Source organism: Felis catus, chromosome F1 (assembly GCF_018350175.1).
Source record: "Felis catus isolate Fca126 chromosome F1, F.catus_Fca126_mat1.0, whole genome shotgun sequence".
Classification (NCBI taxonomy): Eukaryota; Metazoa; Chordata; class Mammalia; order Carnivora; family Felidae; genus Felis; species Felis catus.
In genome coordinates this window covers 38959607-38973029 of record NC_058384.1, presented here as the reverse complement: position 1 = coordinate 38973029, position 13423 = coordinate 38959607, and the positions used below count along the sequence as shown (strand labels likewise).

Here is a 13423-nt window from a genome sequence, read left to right as displayed (position 1 = left end):
GGCTTTGGCTCAGGTCATGATCTCACAGTTTGTGAGTTCGAGCCCCACACCCGGCTCTGTGCTGTCAGTGCGGAGCCTGCTTTGGATCCTCTGTACCCCCTTTCTCTCTGCCCCTTCCCCACTCATTCTCCCCCCCATCTCTCTCTCACAAATAAACATAAAAAAAAAAAAGATTGATGTGAATGGCAAACATTATTTGTGAAGTATTTCCAGGTTCTTCATACTCTTCTTTTGATTTCTCTGTTAAAAAAATTGGATGGGGATGGAATTGGCCTACAGTACAGGTTGGGAACCGTAGCTCTAGAATAACCCCCTAATAAACACAGTATTATTCTTCACACAGTAGAAGAATGGAACACAGGTATAAACATACATGTTCACAAAAACCCTGACAACTCTCCTTCTGGTGAGAGTAGGTATGGAAAACTATTTGCCTAAACTATTTTAAACAGTAAAATAGACTTGGGGCACCTGGCTGACTCAGTCGGTAAAGCGTGTGACTCTCAACCTGGGCGTTGTGAGTTCAAGCCCCACATTGGGTGTAGAGATTACTTAAAGATCAGATTGTAAAAAAGTAAGATAGACTGAACATGGTCCTCCCCCCGCCTCCCAATACCCACCCTCCCCCTTTTTAAAAAACTCCTTCTAAAAAAATTATTAGTGGTAAGTTATTTGAGATGGAACATCACGTTATAGGTTATTTTAAAATAAAAAGTGCATATCTATGGATTAATTGACCAGTTGCTTATTCATTCATTAATTTGTTCATCGCATAGGTATTGAGAACCAAGATTGTGCTAGTTCTGGGGAGGCAGCAGTAAACAAGACAGGCAAGGTTCCTGCTCTCAGGGAGTTTCCATCCTTTACAGGTGGGACAGATAAATAAACAAGTAGGCAATAATTGAAGGTGTCATTCAGATTGCTTAAGAGGTGGGAAGGAATCAGCATAATACAACAGAGAGGAACCCATGCAGGGGAGAGGGGGGAGGGGCTCCATTTTTAGGCACAGCAGGCCTGAAGTAACCAAAGTCATGCTTGCAAGAGAGGGAGCTCCAGCAGTCATGAAGTGGGAGGAGGTCAGTGAGTTCAAGGGACAAGGTCAGTCTAGCTGGAGCAGTGAGAGAAGAGGAGAGTTAAGACAAGATCGGCTGCGGTCAGGTCCACGCATTCATTTGTCTGTCTGTCTATACCTATCCACCCGTCCATTTATTCATATACTTTCCCCATCAAAAATCATTTAGGACAGCTTACACAAATACACATCACAGTATGAAACAAATAAACGAAAGAGGGCACAACTAGGAAAATAAAATAAAACTGGGAGATTAGCATGCAAAATGCGTGTGTCATGACACCCACACACTTGTGAGAAGTAGTTTGCAAATCTAGCTCGGAGCTTCCTAGCAGTCAGAGAGAGAAAAGTGATCACTTAAGTGATTTGTGGTGTGCATGGGATAAAAGCAAACTATTTCCTTAGAAGAAAAATACTTTAGGGGCGCCTGGGTGGCTCAGTCGGTTAAGCGTCCGGCTTCAGCTCAGGTCATGATCTCAACAGTCCGTGAGTTCGAGCCCTGCGTCGGGCTCTGTGCTGACAGCACAGAGCCTGGAGCCTGCTTCGGATTCTGTGTCTCCCTCTCTCTCTGCCCCTCCCTTGCTCATGCTCTGCCTCTCTCTGTCTCAAAAATAAAATAAAAACATTAAAAAAAAAAAAGAAGAAGAAGAAAAATACTTTAATCTGTCTTGAGAGCAGAGAAAAACCTCATGGTGTCTGTGATGATTTTGTGCTGTGTCATCTTGGCTAAGCTGGACCTTGGATTCCCAGAGTCCCCTTCCCTATGTGGCTCTGGGGAGAACTGGCTGAAAGAAAGTGGTGCATGTTACAAGGTGAAAATGAACCAACAGCTTTTTTGCTCAGTAGGTTGGCAGAGCTGGACGCAGTGAGGGGCAGCGGGAGCTGCCAGCAGGTTCCAGCTCATGCCTGTCCTCCCCTCCACATCTAGCTCTTATGTCCTCCGGCCGGCTGTGAAGACAAGAGCAGGCCCAGGCCCACCACAGGTGCAGCGGCAGTGGTCTTCTGGGATTCTCCACCGATTCCCCTTTACTCCTGACTCTAGCCCCTAGAGGTGTCTGGCTTTCTAGAGTGCCCCGTGAGCCCCGACTGCTCACCGATGCCAGTGCATCAGGAAGGCTGGTTAGTGACACTTCCTCAATCTTTCACTGCTCACCCCAGCTGTGTAATGCTTATGTCCTATAAGAAATCCCTCCATCGATAATACTCATTGTGGTTCTGCTTCCTGCTCGAACCCTGCCTGAGGCAGATACTGCTCAGGGGATGTTGTGTGGCCCATTTGGAAGTACTCCCCATAAATATCCCCACAGTAAACATGATCGCTGGGAGTTTCTTTCAGAGAGTGGAGGACATGAGCAAACCTGGATTGGATGTTAGGCTCGAAGAGCCCTAAGGTGAAGGAGAGGATTGATGTCACTGGCCTGCCAGTCTATCCCATAGTCCCCTGGAACTGCCATGTTCAGTTCAGAACCCGCTAGGCACATGGGGTCATTCAGTGCTTAAAAAAATAGCTGTTGTGGGGAGTCTGGTGGCTCAGTTGGTTAAGCCTCCGACTTTGGCTCAAGTCACCATCTCCCGGTTTGTAAGTTCAAGTCTCCCTTTGGGCTCTGTGCTGACAGCTCAGAGCCTGGAGCCTGCTTCAGATTCTGTGTCTCCTCTCTCTGCTCCTCTCCCTCTCTCTCTCTCTCACACACAAACACACACACACACACAAATAAATAAACATTAAAAAGAAAAAAAAATTTAAAGTAGCTGTTGTGATTAGAATACTGAATTTTTAAGTTTTAATTAATTAAAATTAAAGTTAAAATTAAAATCTGGTAACTTGAATGTGTTATTGGAAAACTTTCAAGTATGGTTCAGAACAACTTGAGTATGTGAATCTACATATTCAACTCTAAATTTTATGAAACCTGAATACATATTCATTATTTCTGCTGAACGTTTATAGTTCAAAATCAAGCTAGGCTGTGAGTGTAAAACACACAATAGGTTTTTCAAGGCCTAGCACAAAAAAATCGTAAAATACTTCTTGAAAAAAATTTTAATAGAAATCCCATGTTGGAGTACTATTTTGGATTAAATAAAATACATTGGTAAAATTTCATCTGTTTCTTCTTAACCTTTTTTTAAATGTGGCTATAAAAAAATTTAAAATGATGTATGCGGATTATATATTTCTGTTGGACAGTGCTGCTCTAGAACTCAAGGCACCCCCATGACTGAGATGACTTATCTGTTATTTGTACATCGATTTGTTAGGGAAAGGGACTGAATTACTCCCTGGAAATGTGGCTGGAATTCATCTGATGTTTTTTTTTTTTTTTTAATTTTTTTTTTTTTTTCAACGTTTATTTATTTTTGGGACAGAGAGAGACAGAGCATGAACGGGGGAGGGGCAGAGAGAGGGGGAGACACAGAATCGGAAACAGGCTCCAGGCTCTGAGCCATCATCAGCCCAGAACCCGACGCGGGGCTCGAACTCACAGACCGCGAGATCGTGACCTGGCTGAAGTCGGGCGCTTAACCGACTGCGCCACCCAGGCGCCCCTCATCTGACGTTTTAAAGAGGCCCGGTAACTCTGATTCTCCTGGGCCATCCAGTTTAAATCACACATTGTCTTTACACTGTGAGGAATTAAAAAAAAAATTTTTTTTAACATTTATTCATTTTGAGAGAACGACAGAGTGCGAGCAGGGTTAGGGTCAGAGAGAGAGGGAGACACGGAATCCGAAGCAGGCTCCAGGATCTGAGCTTTCAGCACAGAGCCTGACGCAAGGCTTGAACTCATGAACTACAAGATCATTCAACCTGAGCCGAAGTCAGACACGTAACTGACTCAGCCACTGAGGGTCCCCTACGCTATGAGGAATTTTTTTGCTGAATCCATGACACGAATGAGAGACAAAAATATAAGCTAAGAAATATATTTCACAATGGAGGCAAAGATGGTTATCAGTCGATCTCACTGTTTCCTAGGAGAAATTTTGTTGGGAGAATTTAGATCTCCATCTTCATTGCTATTTAGGACAGTTTGTGTTTCGGGCAGTTTTGTAGTGGGGCCTGAGATTGATCAGGCCTCTAGGGAGTCTCAAAATTCTGGGTGTAAAAAGCCTTTCTTTGTTGAAAAGACAAAGAGGCTCAGGACATTTTTATAAATGCTGACATTAAGTAACCACAAATTATATGCAAGTAGAATTCCTCCGGGCATGCGATATTGACTAGAGTTAAAACAGCTTTGGTAATATCACTACCTTAATTGGTACTTGCGAGGGTCAAACTGAGGTACTTATGAATAAGAACACAGCTGGGGTGAACTTCTAAAACTTTCTGCAGTAATCAACAAAAATTCTTCTTTTGTCCCATCTGGCACAGAGCCCTACATGGGGTGGGAACTGGAGGGATAAGGGGTAAGGGGTGACTGGCCAGGGGTAGGCTCTACTCTCTGCTTGAGTTTTTAATACTGTCACTGGCAAATCAGTCATGAATGGGAAAAGCTCTGTTCTTATGGTTTAAGTGGAAGCACAATAAATATAAGCCAGAGGGAAAATTTAAAGGAAAGGAAATTATCACACTTAGGAGTAGGCTAGGTGTTCCCTGACATCACTAATCATCCATTTGGCCTCCTTATTCTTTTCATGAAAAGAAACTGTGAATAAGAGCGAACTAGGACTTGACCATCAGACTGAGGGAAGAGCCACTTATGATGAATGGTAGCTCTCTGCGGAAAGTGCTTTATGTTACAATTTTAAACTTACTTCGCTGAGGATTTCTAGCACACAACATACGTTTTATCCGTGTGCTTCAGTCTTTTTTGCTCCTCAATTCACCTGGCCCTTTGGGGGTAACAGAGGTCACTCTGGGAAATAGATTATTGACTCGTACTAAAATATTACTACCAGAAATGGGCAGACTGGGTCGGTTCCAGTGAGATAAAATTGGTGTGAATCCTCTTCACTAGGAAGAGTTTTCACAAACACAAAATTTAAACCATGTTAATGGGTTCCCCCATCGCTAACAAACAAATGCATTCAGCAAAGCAATTGTTTTCTTCCATCCACCATACTTCTTTGCAAGCTATGACCTTTCTTTCTTCTGGATAATAGGTAAGTCTACCAACAAAGGCACTGTGTATCCTTCAGGAGTCAGAGGCCTGGAAAGGCTGGCCGGGGCATTGGTTTTTAGCTGTAGACAATGCAAAGTTTTGGCAGAGGAAGAAGAACTGGGAACTGATTCTGTGGCCCCATGTGCTCACGCTTAGCTCCTTCCGCGTGGGGTAGTTTTCAACTGTGCACATACCTTTGTAGCCTCACTCAGGAACAGTGGGTCTGCGAGCATCTCCTGGTCTCCAAAATGAAGTGTGTGCAACTCTGGGCATACAAGAGGAAAATGTGGGTTTCCTTTCTATTTTTATCTCATCCCTTTTTATCTATTTTTTTTTTTTGCATATGTCTTATACCATACCTAACATAGTAGTAAAGATTTACAAGCCCTTCTCCATGCTTATGATGTCCTAAAAGCTCTGAAATCCAGAAGTTATTTTGTAATTCATTTGGTGACTCAGCCTGAACCGACCTGAATTGATATGTGGCTATTTATAGCTTTTATTTAGCACAATGAGTGTGAGTCATCTGAAAAATCAGGCATTCTCTGCTGAAGTCTTGATGTGCTCTCTTGTAGGGTGTGCCCTAGACCCTCCATCGGGAGCGTTGCATAACGTATGGTGTGTGTAATTTGTTACCTTGCGAAGATCGCAACAGTTCAGAGTCACAGCTGGTTCTGAGGATTTTGGGTGAGGATTTGGGACCCATAGTTGTGCATAATCTATAGGTGAATAAATATACTTAAGTTGAGGGTTTAGGCTCAAAAGTTTTTTCTACTTGTGATCAAAGGATCTTAGGGTCCACCGCACCAGGCCATAGTCACTCTGACATTGACCTCGTCAGGATGTGGGCCTCCTAACTCCTGGGGCAGGTCAGGACAGGTTCCACGTGTGGAGATTTTTTACTGAACTCTCTTGATTGCCACCTTAGGTTAAAGACAGGTAGGGAGAAGGACAGATGTGAGGTGCAAACCAAAGACAAAAAGAGTGAAAGGTTCTATGTACCTTTGTGAGAAAAGTGTCATGGCCTGGAGCCTGATTAGACATTTCTTAGGTTGGGCAACTCATGGTGCAATTCTAGAAATTAATATTTATTTTTTAGCCATGTAAAATGGTTTTTTTTGATAATAAAACTTTTAAAATCATGTTTTAGGGTGCCTGGCTGGCTCAGTCGGTAGAGTATGTGACTGTTGATCTCAGGGTCCTGAGTTCGAGCCAAGTTGGGGATAGAGCTTACTTAAAGAAATTTTTTTTTAATTCTTTTTCCTTAAATTTTCTTAATGTTTATTTATTTTTGAGAGAAAGAGAGAGGGAGGGAGAGAGGGGAAGGGCCAGAGAGAGGGAGACACAGAATCTGAAGCAGGCTCCAGGCTCCGAGCTGTCAGCACAGAACCTGATGCAGGGCTCGAACTCACGAACCGCGAGATCATGACCTGAGCCGAAGTCGGAGGCTTAACCGACTGAGCCACCCAGGCACCCCTAAAGAAATTTTTTTTTATGGGGCACCTGGGTGGCTCAGTCGGTTAAGTGCTGGCTCTTAGTTTCGGCTCAGGTCCCGATCTCATGGTTCGTGAGTTTGAGCTCCGCGTGGCTTAGGATTCCCTCTCTTTCTTTCTGTCTCTCCCCTGCTTGCATTCTCTCTCTTTCTCTCTCTCTCTCTCTCTCTCTCTCTCTCTCCCTCTCTCTCACAAAATAAATAAATAAACTTAAAACAAATTTTTTAATAAATAAAAATAATGTTTTAAATAATGGTTTTTGGCAATTAATGGAGTTATTCATATATTGGATATGAGAAAGATGGAGACAGAAATGTAGGTCTGAAAATTATGAATTAAGGAAAGACTTCCAGTTTTTTAAGTGACGTGATGTAATGATAAGATCACAATAACGAGAAGAATCAAATGATTGGAAACAGTGTGAGCAAGTGGTGCAGCATCTCCCAAACATTCTAGATTAGCTTCCCTCAGCTTTTTCATGAGTCATCACAATATTTCTTTTAGACTCAGCACCCCCAAAATTAACTTGGCACAATTCAGAAGAGTTTTGCCGGGAAACTTTTGCCTTTGCCATTGTACCAAAGGTGCAAAGGTATAGCGTCGTCTCTGCTACGAGTCTCGGACGCCTGTCTGGGTATTTACTCCATCGTAGCAGATCGGCAAGTGCAGCGTTTGCTCCTCGAGTTTTTCGGTCGCCTCTAGGGACACCAAGTGTCACTCTGACTCCAGTAAGTAATGCCAGTGGCACAGGTAGATGGATCTGACAGGCGCGAGGACTAACAACGTCTCGGCCGCCTTTCTCCAATGAAGGCTATACATCAGTGCTCAGAATCTGCCGGAGCCGAAGAGGGTGACAGGGGAATAACATCCCTTTCTCTTCCATCGACAGGGGTAATAACTCCTCACTCCCTAGGGACAGATTGTAAAAGCCAATAGCCAGGAGCTGTGAAGCAGGGAGGGTGGAAGAATTGAAAATTAAAGAGGAAGTGGAAATTTTGCGTAAGGCTTTAGCGAGATGGAATAAACCATCAAACGTCAGTCTTTTAATTGCCTCGCTGTTGACACGGGGGGTTGTGAATGTTCGTTTGGGTTGCTTAATTATTTTAAGGTGATGATTAAACTCATGTCCGTTACATAAATGTGGGTTTATGCTTTATGTATATATTTTACTAGTGGGGGTTATAATATGCTGATACTTTTTAATATCTGGGTATTTTGAAGTCATTGTGGAAAGCCCGTGATAATATATTTTTAAAAGTCTATTGACGATATATTTTAAAATACCTCTATGAAGAAGGATGCCCAGTGCATTAGTGCTCAAAATGTTTAATCTGATGTCTTTATTTCCACCTGCATACCTGGGTATTTATTGCAGCGGAACATGAGGGTATTCAGTTTATGGGTATCACATACAATATTTTTCAACAGTTAAGAATTTCTATTTTCGAGTAGCCTTCAAAATGACTTCAATGCCGTGTGGGCATAGTCTTCTAAAGGCAACCAGTGATAAACAGATAGCTCGTAAGGTCTGTAGTTTTGACGAGAGCTTCACATTCACAGCCCCACACAAATAAATGAGTTTTGGGGGGCCCAAATGTTGCTCTGAATGAAATGTAGCACAAGAAAAGATGTAAGTTTTTAGAAAATTATGCCACCTGGAAACAGATGCCTTTGAATGCCCCCTGCTTTAGAGGAAACTCCCTTATTTAGTTTTTAAACTAGGACTGGTGTTTAGTTAAATCTCCTGCGGACTCAGTTCACTGAAGGTGACAGAAGTACTCACTCGAGCTCAATGAGAACTAGACGCGACAGTAAATTTTTCAGGCAGCGACAGGAGATCTTGTTATAGGAGTCAGAACGGGGGTCAGGGCAGAGCCTGTTGATGATTGAGGAAAAGAGAAGTAAATTCATTCTGCTTCAGGCACTTTGTCAAGTGCCAGTAGCTTACCATTGAGAACTAGTCACCCGTTCTAGTCTTATGGCCCTAGAGGTCACTCATTTGATATAAATCATAGCACCGCATAGGCGCAGCAACCTATTGCCACTGGGGATGGAATAAAACAGAGGAACGCTTGCTTTCGGAATGAAAATGACTGTGAATATCCCACCACATGTTGCTGTTTAATGCAATATGTGGTTAGATATTGATCTGCCGGATCAAGTCATTAAAATGTGCAGTTTTTGTTTATTGGAATGAAGCAATTAAATGGTTCAGTTATGCCAGACCTTACCTTTTCTGATGAAAACTATTGATTTCTTGCCACAGCTTTATAAGCGACAATGTTTTTGATTACTCTTGACAAACCTCCTTGGAGTGTTAATTAAAATTGTACCAGATGAGCAGGTGTGGGAGATCATTAGATCGCCCGGATCACACGTCTACACTTCATATTCTGCAGCCTTGCATAATGAATAGGGCACAAGAGGGGAAAAACAATATCTTCATCAGCAGAATTAGCATCTTCACTTTTTAAAAAACTAGGTGACATTCCATGTTATCGTACAGATGCTTTGGAATTATTGGCTCCCTCCTACCACTACATTTGATCAAAATTTGCTTTTTCTGTTTTGCTTTAATTTTTTCAGTATCTAATGAGTTGCTGTTTTTGTTTCCGAGGTAGCAAATACTTAAACACATATTTATACAGAAAATCGAGGAATCAAATAAGGCTCTTCCACTGCTTATGCAGATGAAGTCATGAATATTAATATGATTCTATTTAACACTTTAAAAATCCCCTCAGTAAGATATCTTCAGCATGATTTTAAGAAATATTTTACTATTTGTTTTGGGGACCTGTATGAAATATGATTATTTAGGAATAGGCTCTCTTGAAGACTACCTTCTATTAATTTATAATCGTGATTTCTCTTGAAGCTATTATAAGATTGTTACATTTTAAAAATTAAAAATACTCAGTGATGATTTATAAAACAGAGGCAAGTGATATGCATGTGTTTTAGAAACGAATGATCTTCACATTAAAGCTATTTGTTACGAAGCTTGATTTAATTATTATTTCATCAATTCTAGGCATTGACGTGGAGTTTTTCATTTTTGTTATAATGCACAGAATTTAAGTCATTGAAATTAGACTTAAAATACTCTGTGATCTGGTGTCTATATATAGCGAGGCAGCTTGTATGTCTCAGATTCATAGGCCCTGAAAAGAACTTTAAGAGGTCATCTAATCCAATCCCCTGCTGCCAAAGTAGCTGTTTAAAAATGCACTATTTTTCATTAGTCTGGAATTTTAAAAAGGATTAATGAATTTATAAATGTATTATTTAAAATGTTCTGATCATGTATATCTAACTGGAGCTAACTGTTAGAATTTGAAATGATGTGGGTTTTTTTTTTTCCTTTTCAATCTCAACTTCTATTAGTAGAATGTTTCAGGGTTTACAAAGTGCTTTGCTGTTTATATTTTTTTCATTTGATCAACAATGAAGTCTTATATCTCAAGAAAATGTTTTATATTTTTTTTCCATAAACCTTTGGCTCAGTTGGCTCAACTAATATAATAATATTTATATGCTCTAATTATTGGAAGCTAGGTTGGTATTTTACAGCCTCTGTTATGGATAGATTCTGGGAAGAATAAATAAACCCTAAGAATTCTGGGAAGAATAATAAACCCTAAGCTATTCCTTGTATTTTATAGATGGAGGGAAATATGAAGTTCAGATAAGAGCTTCAATATAGTTTGTTAATACTAAAAATTAATCCGCTATTTCTAACAAGTCCCACAAATAGTAACTGTATTCTACCAAGCATTTAAGCAAAATATTGTAAATAATAAGCATAGAATAACTTTGAAGACGCTTGGAATTCTAATATTAGAACATATATCTGTTTATCTGCATGATAAACCACCCCGAAACTTAGTGGTCTGAAACAAAGAAATTATTTATTTTGTCCACAGATTTTCAACTTGGGTGGAGTTGGTTCAGCATTTGGGGCAACTGGCCAGAGAGTTAGAGGATCTGCTTTCAAGATGGCTTGCTCAGATGGTTTGTGAGTTGGTACTAGCTGTCATCTCGGAACTCAACTGGGACTCCATGGGCTTCTCCACGTGGGCTTCCCCATAGCCTGTTTAGATTACCTTCCAGCATGGTAGCTGGGTTCCAGGAGCAAGTGTCCTGACAGAATAAGGCAGAAGTACATTGCACTTAACAATTCTGGCCTTAGAAATCACATAGCATCACTTCTGCCGTGCTCTTGGTCATGACCAGTCATGAAGGTCTGCTTAGGTTCCAGCAGTTTGCTTTGGTTCCCTTGAAGGGAGCATCAGGGTCCGAGTGTCAAAAGGGCTTGTGGAATGAGAGATACGGTCGGTCATCTTTGGATGATACAATTTGCCACAGAAATCACTGGCTCAGTCTCTTTGTATAACATATATTGTTTTGAATGTGATTTAATTTGAGAGATAGAAGTGAATGGAAAATCAAATAAGATTCTGATAATTCATCTGTAGTTATTCTTTTGAAAAAAATGTTTTTAATTTATTTTATTTTAGAGAGAGGGAGTGCACACAAGTGGGGAAGGGGCAGAGAGAGGGAGAGAGAGACTTTTAATTTTTAAGCAGGCTACATGCTCGGCACAGAGCCTGACACGGAGCTCAATCCCATCACCCTGGAATCATGACGTGAGCTGAAACCAAGGGTCTGGTGCTCAACTAACTAAGCCACCCAGGAGCCCCTGTAGTCATTCTTTAAATATGCTTAAAGTTGCATTTTATTTCAGAAGGATATAAAGAAAGATCATTTTTACTGAGATAATGAGCACGAAAGCACTTTGAAATCTATAAACCTGTAACATAAGACACAATGGGAAATAAAAACCATGGATTAAAAAATAATAATAACAAATAATAATTATTTAGTCAATATCTGACTCACCATTCTTTGAAAATCAGTTAAGTTCTGATGAAAAGGGGCCTCCTTGTTTCAGAAAATTCTGCCTATTTGGTCGGTTTTCGTTGCTGCTGTTGGATATTGTTTCAGTAGAAACAGTGTCATTTGCTGTGGTAATCATGTTCGATGTTTGCTGAAAGCTGAGGTTGTTGTGTTGTGGAATTATGTATATGGGAACCTTTAAGTCTTTCCTGCATTCAGTGACTACTTGAAGATTTTTTCTCAGAGTTACTTTCACTATACACAATTATGCAAGTATACACTTCATTTAATGGAAGTAAGACATTTCTCTGGGATCTTTTCTTTTGAACTATGGAATAGGGTTCCTTTGTTTAACTGGTAATCATGAAAAGAATTAGGAGGTAGAGGCAATTTTTAGAAGCTATTGGAAGGTTTATCTTGCTCTTGGTGCATAATTAATCCATAAGTGGAACTTAGAATGTTTAGTATAAATTGTTCAATAGAACATAGTGATGTCTGTCCAAAAAAGAACATATTTAGCCATTTATTAATGTATTTTTAACAACACTGTTGTGGGTTCTTATTTGCAAATATAACAACCTCACGTAATCAACTTTTCAGAATAGATATTTTTAAAATTTTTCCAGGGTTTATTTATTTTTGAGAGACAGACAGAGTATAAGTGGGGGAGGGGCAGAGAGAGAGAGAGAGAGAGAGAGACAGAATCCGAAGCAGGCTCCTGTGAGTTGGTACCAGCTCTTCAGCAAAGAGCCTGACTTGGGGCTCAAACTCAGGAACCCAAGATCAAGACCTGAGCCGAAGTCAGACGCTTAACCGACTGAGCCACCCAGGTGCCCCAGAATAGGTACTTTAATGATAATTTTCCAACCACCATGTGTTGAAACACATTACATTGTGGTAAGTGACTTTGCATGCATTTTGTCCTTTAATTGTCCTATAATGATGTATTGTATCCCCATTTTACAGATTAGTCTATCTCGCGCCCAGCACCTCTTCTTTTCCTGCAGGCTTTTCCCTACCTATATCACACCACCCAAGATAAAGAAGGAAAGTGCAACCTCTGTGGCACTTGCTAGAACCACATGTTACCTAGATCGTGTGTCCAGGGTTATATAAATCATATACATTTCACTTATGCATAAAGTTTCTGCCCCTCATTTCTACTGTTCCTCGAGATTTGGCAGTACTCCAACATGAGAGGGCATCGTTACGTTTCCAACACGAACAATCAGAGATCAAGTCATTACAGATCCATTATCTAGTTTCTATGTCATCTGCAGTGAAGTGCAATTCCACTCATTAAACCAGTTTCAAACGGACGCAGTAAAAACAACAACAAAGACGAAGCAGAATTTTTATCACTAGCACCCCCAGCTCCATTGCCCCGGCACCCTCTGGTTTCACCCAGGCGGCGGTGACAGCCGTGGGAGCTCTGGGCTCCAGAAGTGCAAATTTAGCATCTCACAGATGTTCCAATAAAGCCAAACTGGCTGGTAAGTGAGCCACGGCAGATTTCTAAGCCCTTTCTTTGCTCTGCAGGGCACCAACTGTGCTTGTGTAAATTTTATACGTAGTCATGTTGACTTGTTTAGCTCTCTCTTTTCATAGTGGTGTTTCTCACTCCAGACTATTTCACCTTCCTGCAACATCAGGATGGGCGGGAGGAGGCCGCTTCGTCTGAGAAGGTAACACACGGACCGCACAGTTGCATATCACACAGTGGTTTGTGCAGGTGGAGGAGAATATGCTTTTAAGCGGTAATCTCCCCTTTTCAGAACACCAGCCGCTCTGTGTTTATTGGGGGAGCTTTTCTTTGGTGGTGTTTTAATGGCTTGTTTGTCAGACATATTGCATAT

General features: G+C 41.0%; 1 protein-coding gene across 35 annotated transcripts in view; it reads left to right on the top strand.

Moving 5' to 3' along the window:
* LOC123382714 overlaps positions 1-13423 on the top strand; it is a 102831-nt gene that overhangs the window by 65035 nt on the left and 24373 nt on the right. For 8 of the 35 annotated variants that reach the window (XR_006591533.1, XR_006591536.1, XR_006591526.1 and 5 more), the window contains one exon: positions 13194-13252. The exons of 18 other annotated variants lie outside the window; for them this stretch is intronic. Coding sequence is in view for 2 of the 17 variants with exons in the window: in XM_045048503.1 (XP_044904438.1) it covers positions 10595-10686; positions 13194-13252 (151 nt within the window). In the remaining 15 variants the exon portion in view is untranslated. Of the gene's footprint in view, positions 1-5750; positions 5863-10594; positions 10687-13193; positions 13253-13423 lie in introns of all 35 variants that reach the window. 9 more of the 35 variants (XR_006591528.1, XR_006591522.1, XR_006591510.1 and 6 more) reach the window with 4 other exon arrangements.